At 39.5% G+C, this 15,379-nt stretch overlaps 2 protein-coding genes across 7 annotated transcripts in view; both read right to left on the bottom strand.

Moving 5' to 3' along the window:
* Positions 1-10,229, bottom strand: part of LOC110983967 (adenylosuccinate synthetase isozyme 1 B-like) — a 30,220-nt gene extending 19,991 nt beyond the window's left edge. Inside the window, exons 1-4 of one of the 2 annotated variants that reach the window (XM_022243715.2) lie at positions 9,990-10,229; positions 2,182-2,284; positions 1,255-1,368; positions 1,025-1,082 (exon numbers count right to left, since the gene is read on the bottom strand). In XM_022243715.2, the coding sequence (XP_022099407.1) occupies positions 1,025-1,082; positions 1,255-1,368; positions 2,182-2,284; positions 9,990-10,199 (485 nt within the window). In that variant the 5' untranslated portion in view covers positions 10,200-10,229. Of the gene's footprint in view, positions 1-1,024; positions 1,083-1,254; positions 1,369-2,181; positions 2,285-9,958 lie in introns of both variants that reach the window. The other variant, XM_022243716.2, reaches the window with a different exon arrangement.
* Positions 10,230-12,859: 2,630 nt separating this feature from the next.
* Positions 12,860-15,379, bottom strand: part of LOC110983958 (EF-hand calcium-binding domain-containing protein 11-like) — a 34,318-nt gene continuing 31,798 nt past the window's right edge. For all 5 annotated transcript variants that reach the window (XM_087135550.1, XM_087135539.1, XM_022243697.2 and 2 more), the window contains one exon: positions 12,860-14,504. The gene's annotated coding sequence lies outside the window, so the exon portion shown is untranslated. The remainder of the gene's footprint in view (positions 14,505-15,379) is intronic.

The following is a 15,379-nucleotide window of genomic DNA, read 5'->3' as shown; positions in this document are numbered from 1 at the left end:
AGAGATGAAATATCGAAGTTATACACGTATGTAACCTTAATTCTGACTAAACTATATCAAACCTTGATATAGTGGCCACCTGCGGTACCGGCTGTTTATGGCCACTAGGGTAGGTGGCCACTAGAGCAAGGCTGTACACACGTACATGTACGTGTACATACACACATTTGTACAACTGTAGGTACAATGTAAACCCTCCAGCTGAATAATACATGTACTAATAAATACTACAATGCTAATAAAAATGTATCAGTTGGAAGCAAAAACTTTATTTTGAATGTATCTCTTGCTCTCAAGACACAAGAATGGCAGGAAGAAATCAGCATGCAATTTTCAACTTTTGTTCATGATGTAGGCTTTTCACAAGTTTGGCACTTCAAATCTAAATCACTGATAATGAAAACAAGCACACAAACACTTGACATTTGCAACAAACAATGCAGCAACGTTGCGTGTGGCATGTGCAGTGAACGATATATTAGTCTGTGCGCTCAGTGTCATTTGTATAAAATACAAACGTACAGTCTGGGAACTAAATAACGGGGAGAATTTCAAAGTCAATAATTACAGTATGGTTACAGTATGTTTACGTGAGAATCAAACTGGGACCAGCTAAGGTGGCTAGTTTAGCGAGGCGGCTGCTATAATAAGGTGGCTGCAACGGCAGGTTTGACTGTATTTTGTTGACAGCACAGGAGCACTTTAAAGCAAAAATGACAATATTTTCAGGGCGGATGACAAGCTGCATGTAGGCGTAAATGCTTGGCACGAAAGTGAGCATTAATGTAGAATTGTGATGTCACATCGAATATTTGTATTACGAATTTGCAAAAACTAAACACCTTTCAACCAAAGTGAATTTCTTTGCAATTATTTTGTGACATCACGTTTGTTTCATTTACACATTTTCCGAAAGTATGAACAGGCCTTAATTCGATTAGTTTTGGGAGGGAAGGACTCAATGAGAATAATCTACTTATTGTTGATACGAGAAAGAGGAAAACTATTTATCTGAGACACTGACCTTTTTTTGCCCTTCTCTTTTTCCTGCAAACCATCCACAGACTGATGGAAGTCAAACACTGAAATGATGCACAAACACACAAATCTAACATTTAGAGTTCTAACAGTTTTCATGTTGAAACTGTTTACAAAAGTTACATGTACATAAGTGAATCTCAACAAAATCGGCCAATTATGTACTTCTTTTTATAAATTCATGCCAGTTCGAAAACTGTCTGTAATTTATCTTACCAAGGTGAGCCCTGTCGGATACGAGTAGCCGTTTGGTCCATCCATTCAAACCTTTTTTCGTCGCCTTCGCCCCCTCTTCAAATAACCCTGGTAAATGTACCACCAATCCATTACCTGGGAACAAACAAAGAAGACATTTAATTAGTGTGCTGGGGCTGTCCACCAAATCTATCAGTCATAGAGGTTTTTTTTGCTTCTGAGAAGATTATCAATACTGTACATAACAAACACTTCGTGGAGAGCAGTTGATTGCCCAAAGAAGAACCGATGAATATCCCTGCCAAATTGTTCAGGCAGCATCAGGCTTTTTGTCCCAAATCAGCTTGTAACTGGGCAGAAATGTGATTCAGGCTTGCCTCTGTATGTGTTTGTTGCTGTTAATGTAAAGATTTCAATTATAAAACCCATGCTTGAAGGTTCAACAATGTGAACAGTAGCTCCAGTTCTGAGGGGAATGGGAAAGAACTGATTTCCTGAAGTTACATGTATAGTAAGTTTTTGGTCAAACACCACATGATATGATTAAAAATGTTTTCCGTGTTAAAGAGTCAAATCTTCAAGTATTACGAGACAATCATTACATTAAAATGTGCAAATATTACTGCATGCAGGCTTGTAACTTTGACTTTGACCAAAAAACAAGGAAATTCCAATCTTTACAAGACTTTACACAATGACTTTTAATTTTCAATGGCATGAGTGTGAAGTGAAAAAGGCGAAAATCTGATGATCTGAGGGGAAGTCCCTTGCCTGTACATGAATATGTAATACACATTTAGTTATTACTCAAACAATGCACAAAATACTGGGAAGACCAGTTTTGGTGTGAGGTTTACGTGACCCCCCTCTCTGGCTGTGCACAAAAGTAATGGATTGCTCTTCAGTCAGTGAGAAAAAGTCTAACTTTTCTGTAAGCCACGTGCATACCTATGACTGACTTGCAGTTTGGGTTGATGATACCACTGGGCAAAAGGTGGAAGTCGTATTCCGTGCCATCCACAACCACTGTATGACCTGCATTGTTCCCTCCCTAAAAAAAAAGAAGAAAAAAACCAAAGAAATATAAATACATGAACAGGTGTCAATCTGACAGTTTCATCTCGTACACCTCATACCTGAACGAACTACATGTACTTGTATCTGCCATGTTGAAGTACACTCTCACAGGCCAAAGAAAGGCAGACGGGTGAGAGTTTTCCACCTAGGTTCCTGCACGCATTTGACACACACCTGAAGACCATGTAGATTCCAGCATAAATTTGTTGCATGCACTCAGCATGGCCTGCACCAAATACGCATAAACTTGCATGCCTACGCGGTGAGTTCCTAGCTAAGGACTATCAATTTCATTTAAAAACACACCCTCTTTTGTTCCTGCTCGGAGCAGATAGATAATTATGTGACTTCACCAGAGCAACTGAATATCCAGTGTAAAATTCAATTATGCTATTCCCCCCAGTATGGTTTCTCTCCTCAATCCTTAAGAGTTTTGGATTGGCTGGGCAATATTTTTATATTTGTAGAAAGTCAATACTGACGAATTGAAAAAAGGCAAGTGGTATGTCAGTTTTGCATGCATGTACCTATGCACTGGTGAATATCGGTAGTTTTTCTTTTTAATTATCAAGAATATTATTCACTGAGATAAAAACACAACACACAGACGTCAATAGATAAAGGTGCAGCATGCATAAAATACACTTGTGTGCTTGGTTTCTAGAAGCATGCGTGCATTTATGCACGCAATGATTTTTTTCCTGTCTCTTCTTTTACTAATGATTCATGCCATTAAGGCAGCACTATGACGAACCGTAGGGTTTCATCAAAGGTGGCTTTTGAACGGCTGAAAGGGCAGCCAGCTATCCATGTGTGCTTTACCAACTCAGATCCTACACTCATCACCACTAACTGCTCCTGGTCATTAATGCATTCATCAGCGTCTATTTGCCACCGTCCTTGACGACAGCTCAGCAGAATGTAAGCAGCTTTTTATTGCTGCTCAACGTCAGTCAAGTTTAAACCTTCCCTTATTAAAAGTGCTCTAAAGATTGGAAAAGAGCGACAGGGCCATATCCTTGTCAATAACTTACGAAATTCAAGGGAACAGAAGCTGGGAAAGGTTCACGCTGGCATGGTGACATGCACCCATGTTATTTTTCAAGGTCATCACCGGCAAATACTGCATGCAAATATTTTTTCAATAGGATGGGCACAAACCCATAAATCACAAGCAAAGAGCAACTGACCTGAACATGCCAAAACAGAAAAACCCTCTTAGTTTTGTATTTTTCCCTGGACTGATAACTTATACAGGTCTGGAGTTCACAGCACGAACGTTAACATAGCTATGTAGACCAATCCAAATATGACAGCACTACTTGTATGCAGTCGACTCCCGTTATTACGAGGGCAGGCAGACTTTCACAATTCTGTCGTTATAGCCGGAGCGTTGTTAAAACCAGAGCGCAATTTTTCACACTCATTTTGCACAAGTTTATAGCCACGTACATGTCTGTTGTAATCATGTACAGGTACACCGATACCACACGCCAAACACATGAAAAGACGATGTTATGTGTCTCTTATTGATGCTGAATTTTTATAAAATGTTGATGAATAAAATGCTATAAATGAAGTACATTTAAAAGTCAAATATTTGACAACCTGGATCAGAATGAGCCGAGAAGAATAGCCAAGTGAGAAAAAACATTCAAGTCCGTGCCGGTAAGTACGTCACATGTCCTGAGTGTACGTTTTGCTTTCGTCATGAATTGGCTAAAACCAGTCAAAAGAGGGCGCCACTATTACCAGGATGTCCGGGGGCGCAATGGCATTGATTAAAGCTTACTGTTTTTATTCTTAACTAAATAAATCACTTATTGGCACAACGAATCAGTGTAAAAGTGCCACTGTTTCTACGTGTACTGGTACGTACCTAACCTGGTTTTTGATGCCGTGTAAAAGGAAGCAGAACTTTTTTTGGCCTTGCCATAATAGAAGAGACATTTTGGCGGCTAATTGCTAAAAATAAAGTGTGATCTCTGGATTGGATTAGTCAACATTTCCTTTCAGGCCCAAGGTAGCCCTTCCATATGCCTCAGATAGAACGATGTCACACTTTCAATTGGCCATGGACTTTTAAATGCTTTACAGGACACCCAGCACACACATAGCACTGTTCATGTGCCCGACATTGGTCATTCCATGCTGGAATTAGAATTCATTCCAAAAGTAGAATTGGAATCATGATTCCACTTTTTTGGAAGAATTGATTCTATGTAACGATTAATTTGGCTTCCTTGACATCTGACTTCAGAAAGTGCCAAGCAAATAAAAAAGGGGCCACGTAGTCCTACGTACACGTACATGTATCTCCAATTTATACCAGGCACAAAATGGGACGGCAGGGTACCCCCCCACAAGTCTAATCCCTATACACACTCCAGCCTATTGTCACTTAACACATCCGCCCCAGATTTCTGAAAAGAATTCCTGAGAAACCAGTATAAAACTGACCAACACTAAGACGGAGGGGTTCTTTCTGTCCCATAGTTTACTTCATATCTTTCATTTTCCTTCCACTATGTTTATAGAATAGCACATGCTCATAATATACAAAACAATGTGCCTTGTGGAGACACATACATGTACTGTGCATGTACATGCTTATGTGTTTGATACCTGCTTGAAGCTCTTTCGCTCTACAACCCAATGATAAAACCATGGACAATTCTGAAGGGTTTTTTCCATATGAATTTTCACTTCCAAATGAAATGATCACAGCTACGTAGACGACTCCACTGTATGCTTGTGAATGCCAAAGCAGCAAGCGGCCAACGGCACTGCTTGATAACATTGGGCAAACTGAAGAAACTGCTCAACTTCAATTCAGACAAGACCTTTGTAGCTGGCTCAAACAAATACAAGTGCATTCACTATCAGTAACAGCTTCTTTGTGGCAAACATTGCTTTTAAACATTGTGTCACATTAGCACAAGTACTTTTTATAAGTGCAAGTTTCACGTAATTACACTGTCAACTTGTACACTGGTTGCAAGTACTTTTCAGAAGGAATTTTAGCCCTGCAGTACATGGTCTTTCAATTTCCCTACACGGCTGTACAATCTTTGGTAGATTTCTCATTGTGTTTAGCACCTGATGCATGAACATACATGTATATGTATATGCACCTACGTTCAATGCACACTGGCACTTTAAATGGGGCAAGCTGTGCGTGTACATGTAGTTACATGTAGCTGTACATGTAGCCGATCAAAGAATAGAATACAGTATAAGTGTTCAATGACACATCCTGTGGCCTCTCGCAAAACAAGCCTGTAAGCCTATTGACTTGAATATATATCGGTACGTGTACATGTAAATTAAGGGTACTTTTTTCATATTGGAAATGGTACAGCTATCAACACTCATTATTTATGTCCTAAGAGACTCCTCCAACCTTGAACATATTATTAACATTATACACCGAGTTAGGGAAATCATCAAGCAGAGACGGTACTTGGTTGTTTGGTTTTCAAATCTGACTACGCATGTAAGCATATTGGAGAAATTAAGAGAATCTAATGAAAAAACACTGTGCATACATACATGTACATACTGGTACATGTATTATGCATCTGTGTGTTCTTCAGAAATGGCACACATTATGCAGGCATGGTGTCTCTTTTATTTAAGTGAACTTTTAAGTTGTGTCTACACCTTTCATTTATCATTTTCTGCTTAAAAATAAAAACTGCCAAACATTTGAAGGTGTATTACTCTACAATTATTTTTCATGCAATTTACTTCTGACAGGCAAGACACTCTTTAAAATGCAATCAATCTGCAAAGAGTTGCAAAGTCTGCATCAGAGATGCTAAGATTTTTAATTAGTGAGCTTCTATCAAATGGCAAGCTAGACTGGTCTGTTACCCTGACCCAGGCCAAATATGTCGAGGATGGGAATGCCGATAGGCCCATGACTGGGATTCCTGCTCAGATCTGGTGGATAGATCTTGGGGCAGCCATGCCGGGCCTGCGAGCAGCCCCATCTCTACAGATCAGATAAATTCCACAAGGCCAGATGATAGGAAGACGTTTCTGCCCTCGGGAGATGGTTTGGCTCATCTTCCGTCATTTGACTGCCTGTGACTTCCTCACATTTGAACATTGCACTGGGGTGGACTTTGAGGAAGGCGGTGAATAACCGAAAGGTGTTTGCCCAAGGAACACTCTGCCAGCCATTTTGAGAAGTGGGATACCAACTCAATATGGAGTTTGGATAAATTATGGTAGCTATGCTGACAAAGAAAGTTGCACGAATTCAGTTTTTCAATCTTACCACTGTAATTACAATGAACAAACCATTTTTAGAAACACAAACACAGGTAAAAGAATTTTCTTTAATACTATTATCCTTCAAATGCATAGTGCACCCCAATCTTTGTCCTAACATTTGGAGACCTTTGGGGATTTCATTTTCTGTATTCCTGAACGAAAAGGTTACGTCATTTGGGGCAGATTTTCCAGTGATACAATTGCTTTGGCATCAAAAGTGCATTTGGCTACCATTGTCCTTGGAAGCTTTAGGTGGCTAACTATTGTCAACTTCACTGACCAGTGGTATAAACTTTGTCTTGTATGAATGTGTTGATCTGTTCCTCAATAGTTAGACTACATTGTAAATTAAGAATTTACGAGCGTGAACGTTATGTAATAGACTTTATGCTTGGGTCGGCCATGTTGAAACTGAAGACAAGCTTCCCTCTTCATTTTTGAAACATGAAAGTATGCAATAAAATGAAACTTCATGACAAATACCTGTCCACGCTGATAAATGATTCAAATTTGAGATCAAAAATAAATTTTGAGTTTTAAGCCAGATTTTGAAAATTAATGGGGGGCAGTCATATAAAATAGTCTGGTACTATCATTAGTTTATAATTTATAACAGATGCAGGCTCTGGGAACAAGATCATAAATGGTTTCCTTGTGAATATAAAGATCTATTCTGCTACCCCTGAAGTACAGTATGCAACACAGGAACAGCACTCAAAGAGATTTTAACATGTCCCAAAAGTAGAAGACTGTATCTGAAAATGAACCAGTTGTTTTTATCAGCCAATAAAGCTGATGTATCCAGATCATGAAAGTACTATTTATGTGAAGGTTTACCGTGTACATGTAATTAATTAAAAGATTTTAATTTGAAGTGATTAAATGCATGAAAGTGTGGAGTCCTTGCCATGCTTGACTCAAAATATGTAAACAATACAAAAAAGTACAGATCTATGGTTTTTATTTAAAAGGCACAAATCAAATCTGAATAATGCACATTCATGGGGAGAAAAGCAAGAAATGCTTAAAAACAAAAACAGAAGTACATGTAAATTAGGACTTTATGCAACGTCACCTACAATGCAACTTGTAATTACAGCCCGGAATGACAAGATGAGGCTATCTTGTAAGATACCCCAGTGAGTAAATAACTAAATATCCTTACAGGTTAAAGAAACTCAACTGAAATATTCATCTACTGCATGTAAAGCAGGATGAAATTTACTAATGATAGGGTTTGCTGTGCCTTCAAGCACAGTAGCCAATTATGTGAAATGCAAAAATGCCTGCCATTCTTACAGAATGTTAAGTTTACCAGTAAATCTTCACGTAAGGCCAAAAAAAAGGTCCTTCATCTCTGGTCAGCACACGCATCGATTTTAAGCATGCGCATCAATCTTTTTTTCAACACCCTCCACTGCCGCACGGCCTGAAGCTTTTTGCGGGCAGCTCAATCTTTTACTCAGGGCAATAGATCCTGATGGGATAGATGTCAAAAAAATGATAACAGACTATGGATACAAAGTTGTTTGTTGTCAGCTTATAATCATAATAAAGCTGGTCTAGTCCCTTGACCTGACAACTTGTGTGCACAATCCAACCCTGAAGCAAAAAAGGGACCAAAAAAAGCCACTTTGCCTCACCAATTCCATAACATCAGTCTGACCAGAGACAAACCTTTGGGGGGGCCTAAACAAGGAATTGAGTTTCACTTTGAAAGTGGGACATGTTACACAAGTCAAATTACAAAAAAATGATTATATTCACTGAATCCAAACCTTAGAGGATGACCCTCAAGTTCAGTACAGGTATGTGTGCTTTCGTAACACCTACGTACTAAGAAATCTTTCAAGGGTATACACAACGCACTCTTCCCCTTATTTTTATTAAAAGACTGACCACTTTCTCTTTTGAGCCAGTCAAATTCCCTGACTTTTCCCTGACTGGAAAAAAGGAAACTCATTCTCAAGGTTTTCCTGATATCCAGGAAGATGGGATATTATATCCCTCAACAAAATCCTCCGCAAACACAGATCAGGAAAAGAAAACTAAATATCCCATTTCAAGTAAATGTTGAATTTGAGTTTAACACAACAAAGGGCATTATTGATTTTTTTGGGGGGGGATGACTTCAGAAGGCCAGGAGTGTTACTTTGACTCAAGTCCTTTGAACCTGTAGCTGGGCACACTGTTTTGGTCACAATATTGATGCATTATCCTACCACATCGCACCATCACTCAGTAGTGAGGGGGAATTTTCTAAGTAATACCATAAAAGCATATGTATGACCAGTTCCCAGGAATACACTTTACTCTTAGCTTCCCTGATTCTAGGGTTGGCTGATTTGATCCTCTTGATTAAAATCGCCAATATAAATTACAATTTAAATCCAATTATTCTTTTTTATTCACTCATTTAAAACAACATTTGAACAAATTTGGAAAGGGGCAAAAATGTGCCATTAAAATGTTTTCAATAAGCCTTTTTCACGTTTCATGTGTGCATGCTCAGAAGATTTACTGATAACACAGGGGAACAAATTCATGACAATGTTGCACAACATTTGGCAAATGGATGCTCGCAAGAGTTCTTGTTGTAGACAATTTGTTCCCCTCTACTAGCTTTGTTCACTTACTCGCATGGGGGAGCTAATATGAGCATGGCAACAGAAAGGGAAATTGGCTTTCACATTATGGCAAATACACTTCTTCGAGCCCCATAGTTGTAACGATTGGAGTCCACGACCTGACTTGAGTCCAACTCCACTTGCAATATTTGGTGACTCGAGTCCCGATGGGTAAATAAATGACTCGACACAAGTCACTGCAAGTAAATGACTCCCGATCGCATCAGAATACCCCACTCAGAGTTAAACTTATTTAATAACAAGTCCCCAGACTCAAGTTCCATAAAGAAAAAGCAAACCTCTACGCAAAAAAACAAAGTGCCGGTTTATATCAATCATCAGTTTCCACTAAAAAAGACTGGAACAATCTACCCGCTCTGCATTGTAGACAGTTCTTCACTGGATGTATTCAAATCCAAGCTGAAGCAGCACCACTAAAATGCTTTGGTCTAGTCATTCCACATGCAGTGCGCTTCTCAGAGGTTAGCGTGGATGTGCCTTGGAGGGCATTTTGCTGACCAAACCATTCAGATCAGATCAACTGATCATGATAGGCCTAATGACTATGTTCATATCATGAGTTATTATCATTAAAGACAAGTCTCACCAAATGACCATGATTCCTGGGATGGCAGAACAAAACAACAGCTCACAAGTGTGTGCTAGCTGGAGTATAAAGCCATCAATCATGACTAAGTGTACAATGTCAATGCGTAACTTAACGTTAACTTAGACCATACCTGCATACTAGCTGTACACTGCACTACTCACCCCGCACCGGCACACGACATCCGCATCTGTGGACAAGAGATCAACCAGTTTCCCTTTGCCTTCATCCCCCCACTGTCCCCCCAAGATGACTGTAACCTTATTCTGCGGATCAGTCCTCATTTTCTTCAAATTCAAAGACCTGTTGTCCGTGGAATTGTCGACATTTTTCATGTCACGCTCGTGGTTTACGATCACCGGCTCGGCAGCCATACTGAACTCTGACTAATAAGCGCGCGTAACGCAGCGCGGGGTTTTTGATTAGCAGTGCGAATATGCGCATGCGGAGAAGTGAGCAGGATTCTATGAATGGATCATGCTACTGTTTTGCACCGGCGGTACGCGTTCGGTCTGGTTTGCATGTATCATGCAACGTCAGAAGTCACCACTCCCGGCAGGTTTCTCTCAGGCTTACTTGCTTTTCTCATAGACCTGAAGGAGAAAAAGCAGGTCTATACTAAACCTAATTTACGACGCTTGGCCTAACTTGTTTTCCTTTGCTGAGACCTGCTGCTGTTTTGTTAAAGTTCAACTGTTAAATGGGCTTTGCACTTTTTACTCTGCTAGAATATTCCTTTAACTGATGATGAACAGAAATCCGAATAGTAGATAACAAACCTGCCTTCAACACCAACCCTTCCCCAGATAATCCTAAAATGTTTGTTGGTTATTATTTCTTCTGCAAGATCTTTAAGGTGTGTATTGTTGGGTTTGGTTTGGTTAGATTATATGTTCATGTAGTATACGTAGAGCAGCCCCTATCATTGTGCATTTTGATTTTTGTCCGTAGTGGAGGCTTGCTAGAGCAACATTTTTAACCCAACCTTCAAAATAATTGAATTTGTATCAAACTCTCAACATTCCTGTTCATAAATCATAAGTTTACATTCCCGTTCCAGTAAAATTATATTTTGCCATTTGTTTAAGCGCACAAAATGTGTCCAATTATAGAAAACAATTTTGTTACAATCTGTTACTTGGGTGTGAATTGATTTAATAATGTTTTAGCAGGGTCTATCAACTTTAACTAAATACTTCAATGTTAATGTTGGAATTCCTCATTTTCCCAGGATTAATCAATGCGCCACGTTTAGGAAACAATCAGCTGAATTTGTGTCCTTATTTCCAGACGCAACCGTCTTGAATTCGGACTAAATTTCATGACACAATTTTTTTTATAAAAAATTATGGTATAAAGTACCGGCTTTTAAGTGAATGAATCTGAAGTGTTTTTAACAGAAACGTTTGGCATCACGGCAGGTGGAAAAGTTGAGAGAAACATCGAAGTGCGCCACGTTAGGGTACCCAACTGTATTAGCTCATTTTCGAATTGCACGTGACAAGTCGGTAAAATGACTGTTATACTCGGTGAGCGACCGGCCGGACACCGGCTGAATGTTGCCCCTATTAGTCAGGAATCAAAAAAGATTGAACAGCCACACTGATAAGACCAAAGCCTGGTCAGAGGCGTGCAGGTCGACATTCAGGTGACAACATCAACAAAAACTTCAAGCCAATCAAACTACGAACAAATTGACACACCCCTCTACCGCCTGTGTACCAGAAATACCAGGTTTAAAAGAGGGCGCTGTGCCGTGCGTCCGTTAGGGCGGCAGAATGTGCCAGCAACGTGCAAAAAAAGAACGACAAAAGCACTGGAAAAAATGATGAATGAGAAAAAAATGGCAATTTCCGTGAAAATGCCTTGGAGTGATTGAGCCTCCCCCTCCATTCTTGTAACACAGTATTCATGCTATTCATGTTTTCGCCATCTTGGTTTACTTCTCAGATGGTCCCGAGTTTGTTCTGATTCCATCGTTGCATTCTGTATGCAGTTGCGGCATCCCCTTGGCTACGCTACTGGGAACATCCGTGGTTGGTATTGATTTCCCTGGTTACTATTTTAGTCTTTCTAATTTTTTTCATGGTAATTTTCACTCAAGGATTGGCGCCTCTGTCTTTAAGCGCTTTGGAGCATCACAGCGTTAGGGTGTGGAAGAAATGTAGAGGAAAAGCTTGTTGTTTTGTTGCATCAAGGAAATCGCTGTAAAAACAAAAGATGCTCAGGGAGTGTGGTCTGCTCCCTTGCTGAAATTAATTGGATTCTTTCCCTTATGCAATACAACAATGTTACTGCAGCCCAACCCACTCCAAAAATACAAAACTTAAAATGGGCTCGATCGGCCCGCTTTGAACGCCTATCAGCTATGCAAAAGAGTGCGATCGCAATAATAATGGTTCGCCATTATGATTCGGGGGCGCGCGGACTTAGGTCGGTTCTTGAGGTGTGGAGTTTAAGATAACGGGCGCCCCTACCCCAAAATAGTGTGGAGTCTACACTACCCGACAACAGGTTGCAATAACAAATGTCCTTCTGGTCGATCTTGTCTAATAATCTTCTAAATAAAGGGTTAAAATTTTCATTTATTTTCCGCGGAACTTTGTGTGCGCCTCTGGGCACGTTTCGTAAACCGTTAACATAAATTTTGACACAATTTCTTGAGACCCGAGGGCGCTGTTGCATCAAACACTCGCATACACTTTTGGGATTTTTTGTACGACTTTGTCAATACTTCGAGGGCTCAATCAAGCCGAGCGACCGTCGTGCATTCAACAAGAGAGCCAGATATAAAACAACTGTGTGACCCCAGGAAAAATTGAATTAACTGCCAAAAAATTATTAAAACATTAAGAAAAAAGCCCCCAAAACCACACAGAAATGACCATTCAAAAGCTCAAAATCAGCAAGGGTGTTTTCCTTCCACAAAAACCTCCAATTGCACTTGTTATGATGTAATGTCTACACGAGTTCCAATTCGCAGACTTCACTGTGATTACTACACTTTAAAAATCCATAACATGACAAGAGAAAGTTGGAACTGCATGTCTTACTTTAATCTAAGCCAAATGTCTTATTTTCTAAACAGGTAAGATAACGAGAATACATAATTGTGAAGATATACAGTTGGTACATGCATTATCAAAATACAGGTGAATTGATTGATCTTTACACTAAAGCATTTTAAATCGAACAAGACCACAATTAAGCTACCTGCAACTGAAAACAAAATCACACAAACCAAACAATCCCCTCCCCTAAAAAGGAATACAACTGTTTCATCATTTCATATCTCTCATGACAAGTTTTAATACGGGAATGAATATGTGCTAGACCAGTCTTAAATGTGCATTGAAGTCCGGCTCAGGAGAATGGATACGACTGAAGCCCGAGCCGCAGGCGAGGGCATAATAAGCGTTCAGTCTCCTCTGGCCAAGCACATATTTATTCCCATTCATAAATACCTTTTAATTCAGAGAGTCAAAAGAAGTTAACATGTGATGGATTTCCAACAATTTTGTTCTAAAATTTTACTTTCATTTTCCTGAAAACCCCTGTCCATTTTTATGTACCTTTATTCCTTTGAAAGTTTTCCAACAGACTCCTGGCCAATCAGAATCAATTAAACTGTCTCGTATCCATGTGCCAGCTCATGATTTACGCAGTGGACATTATCACTTCTCGGCGGGCATTATCAAATGTTAATACATGGTCGCATGATGCGCTTCAACCAATAGGAATAGAAAAATAAGTCGGTATTTATGAATCTTTAATAAATAACATTTTTGAGAATTTGCCCATTATCAACAATATAAACACACTTAAATCAATACAATCAATAGCCAACAAACAATATTGACAATCCTTACAGCTCCTTTTGGATTTTTATCTGCTGCGAACCAAAATGATTTTACTAATGGACGGTTTTCAGTATCATTTTTAGACAGCATCACAGTTTTTTGAATGTTGGAACCACAGATGGTGTAGCAACTAGAATCCGTTGTGTGCACAAGGGAATAAATAAACATGCATGTACAGCAAAAGATTCCAATCCCACTTTTGCCTTCATCTTTCATTAGAAATGTGACAGCATGTACACACATGCATCTCTCCAGCCTTTTCTCGTTTCACTGATCTGACAAACATTTTGTCAGACATAACCTTTAAAAAGTTTTCAACGGGTGAGACTGGATGAGATCCATAGACCAACCAGCAGATGGGTTCAAACAATGACAATAAAACAGTATCACTTTTCAGGGCTTTGAATGGCTGTGAGGCCAAAGTTTTTTGCCAAATGGTATTGATTAATTGAATATTATATGTGATTTTTTGTAAGAAGTGCGTAAAAGTGGCCAAACCTGAATGATTAAATATCTACAAATTTAGAATTTTTGAGCGAAAAATCCTGAAATCCAGAGAATGGATAAAAAGGGTGTCAACATAATGTATGTCCAATTTAAACATGTATACTTATTCCAGCAAATACCGTTCTATTTTTGGAAGCTATTTGGTGCCATAAAATGAAAATACTCTAAAGACACTTCATTCCACGTATTACTCAAATCAGAGCGTCCACTCAACGGGGCTTCCTACAAACCTCTCGCAACTAAGAAAATGCACACCTGATGGAGCAATACCGAGGAAGAGATGGAGAAGGCTCACACTGGGGTTCACACAACCTGCAGGCAAGGAGGAGACAAAAGAAAAGAATGATTTTGTTGATAAGGACTGAAGCTATTAATATGAAAAACTTTCTGATGTCTGACAGTCACTGGAATGGAATACTCTGTAATCAGCCAGGGATGGCTCAGAGAGTGAGGACAGACTCAGCATCACAGCTAATTTGTTTTACCTTGTGCAAATTTCTTCCTGTACATTTAGCATGGGGATGCTGGTCCTGGATGGGGGGGGGGAGAAGGGACGGGGGTACTGTTGACCCTTTGTAACTGGTTCCAGACCGTTTGTACAACTTGTGAAGAAAAACTTGGGAAAGGCCCAATCAATGTCAATACAGCTTTCACACATCAACCAAACTAGATTATCCAATGTTTTGAAAAGTTGTCATCAATAATGCCGTGTGGCTTTTTACAAATGTTTTCCCTGCATATTCACGGGTAAAAAAGGAAATATATTTCAAAAGGCAATAGATCAGGGAAACAAAATGCATAGGAAATGAGGAAACTTTGAGAGGTTCACATCAATTTTATGCCCCCCCAAAAAAGCAGCATGTTGCCTCTATGATTAAATCAACACTTATACAATAAATGCTTACCCAATTGTGTGCTGCGTTCATATGTCAAGGAACACTGTTTTTTCACAAAGCATGAGGCAGTAGAACTTATTAGTGTCTGACATTTAGTACAGAGTGAGGATTATTTATTTTCCTGATTTCAAAGTAAAGCCGGCGAAAAGAGGGGAACAAAAATCAAATGGCACGTGATCTTCCTGCCACTTGAAGCAGTATAGCTCTGGGCCAGGCCGACTTGCCATTTAGATCAGCCAGGCAAGTAAAAAGGGGGAAATGAATGCAGGTTGACCTTTGGATCATTCCCAA

Source organism: Acanthaster planci, linkage group LG01 (genome assembly GCF_054643075.1).
Source record: "Acanthaster planci isolate LZ-2023a linkage group LG01, COTS_SCS, whole genome shotgun sequence".
NCBI classification, from domain to species: Eukaryota; Metazoa; Echinodermata; class Asteroidea; order Valvatida; family Acanthasteridae; genus Acanthaster; species Acanthaster planci.
This window is presented reverse-complemented; position numbering and strand designations above follow the sequence as displayed.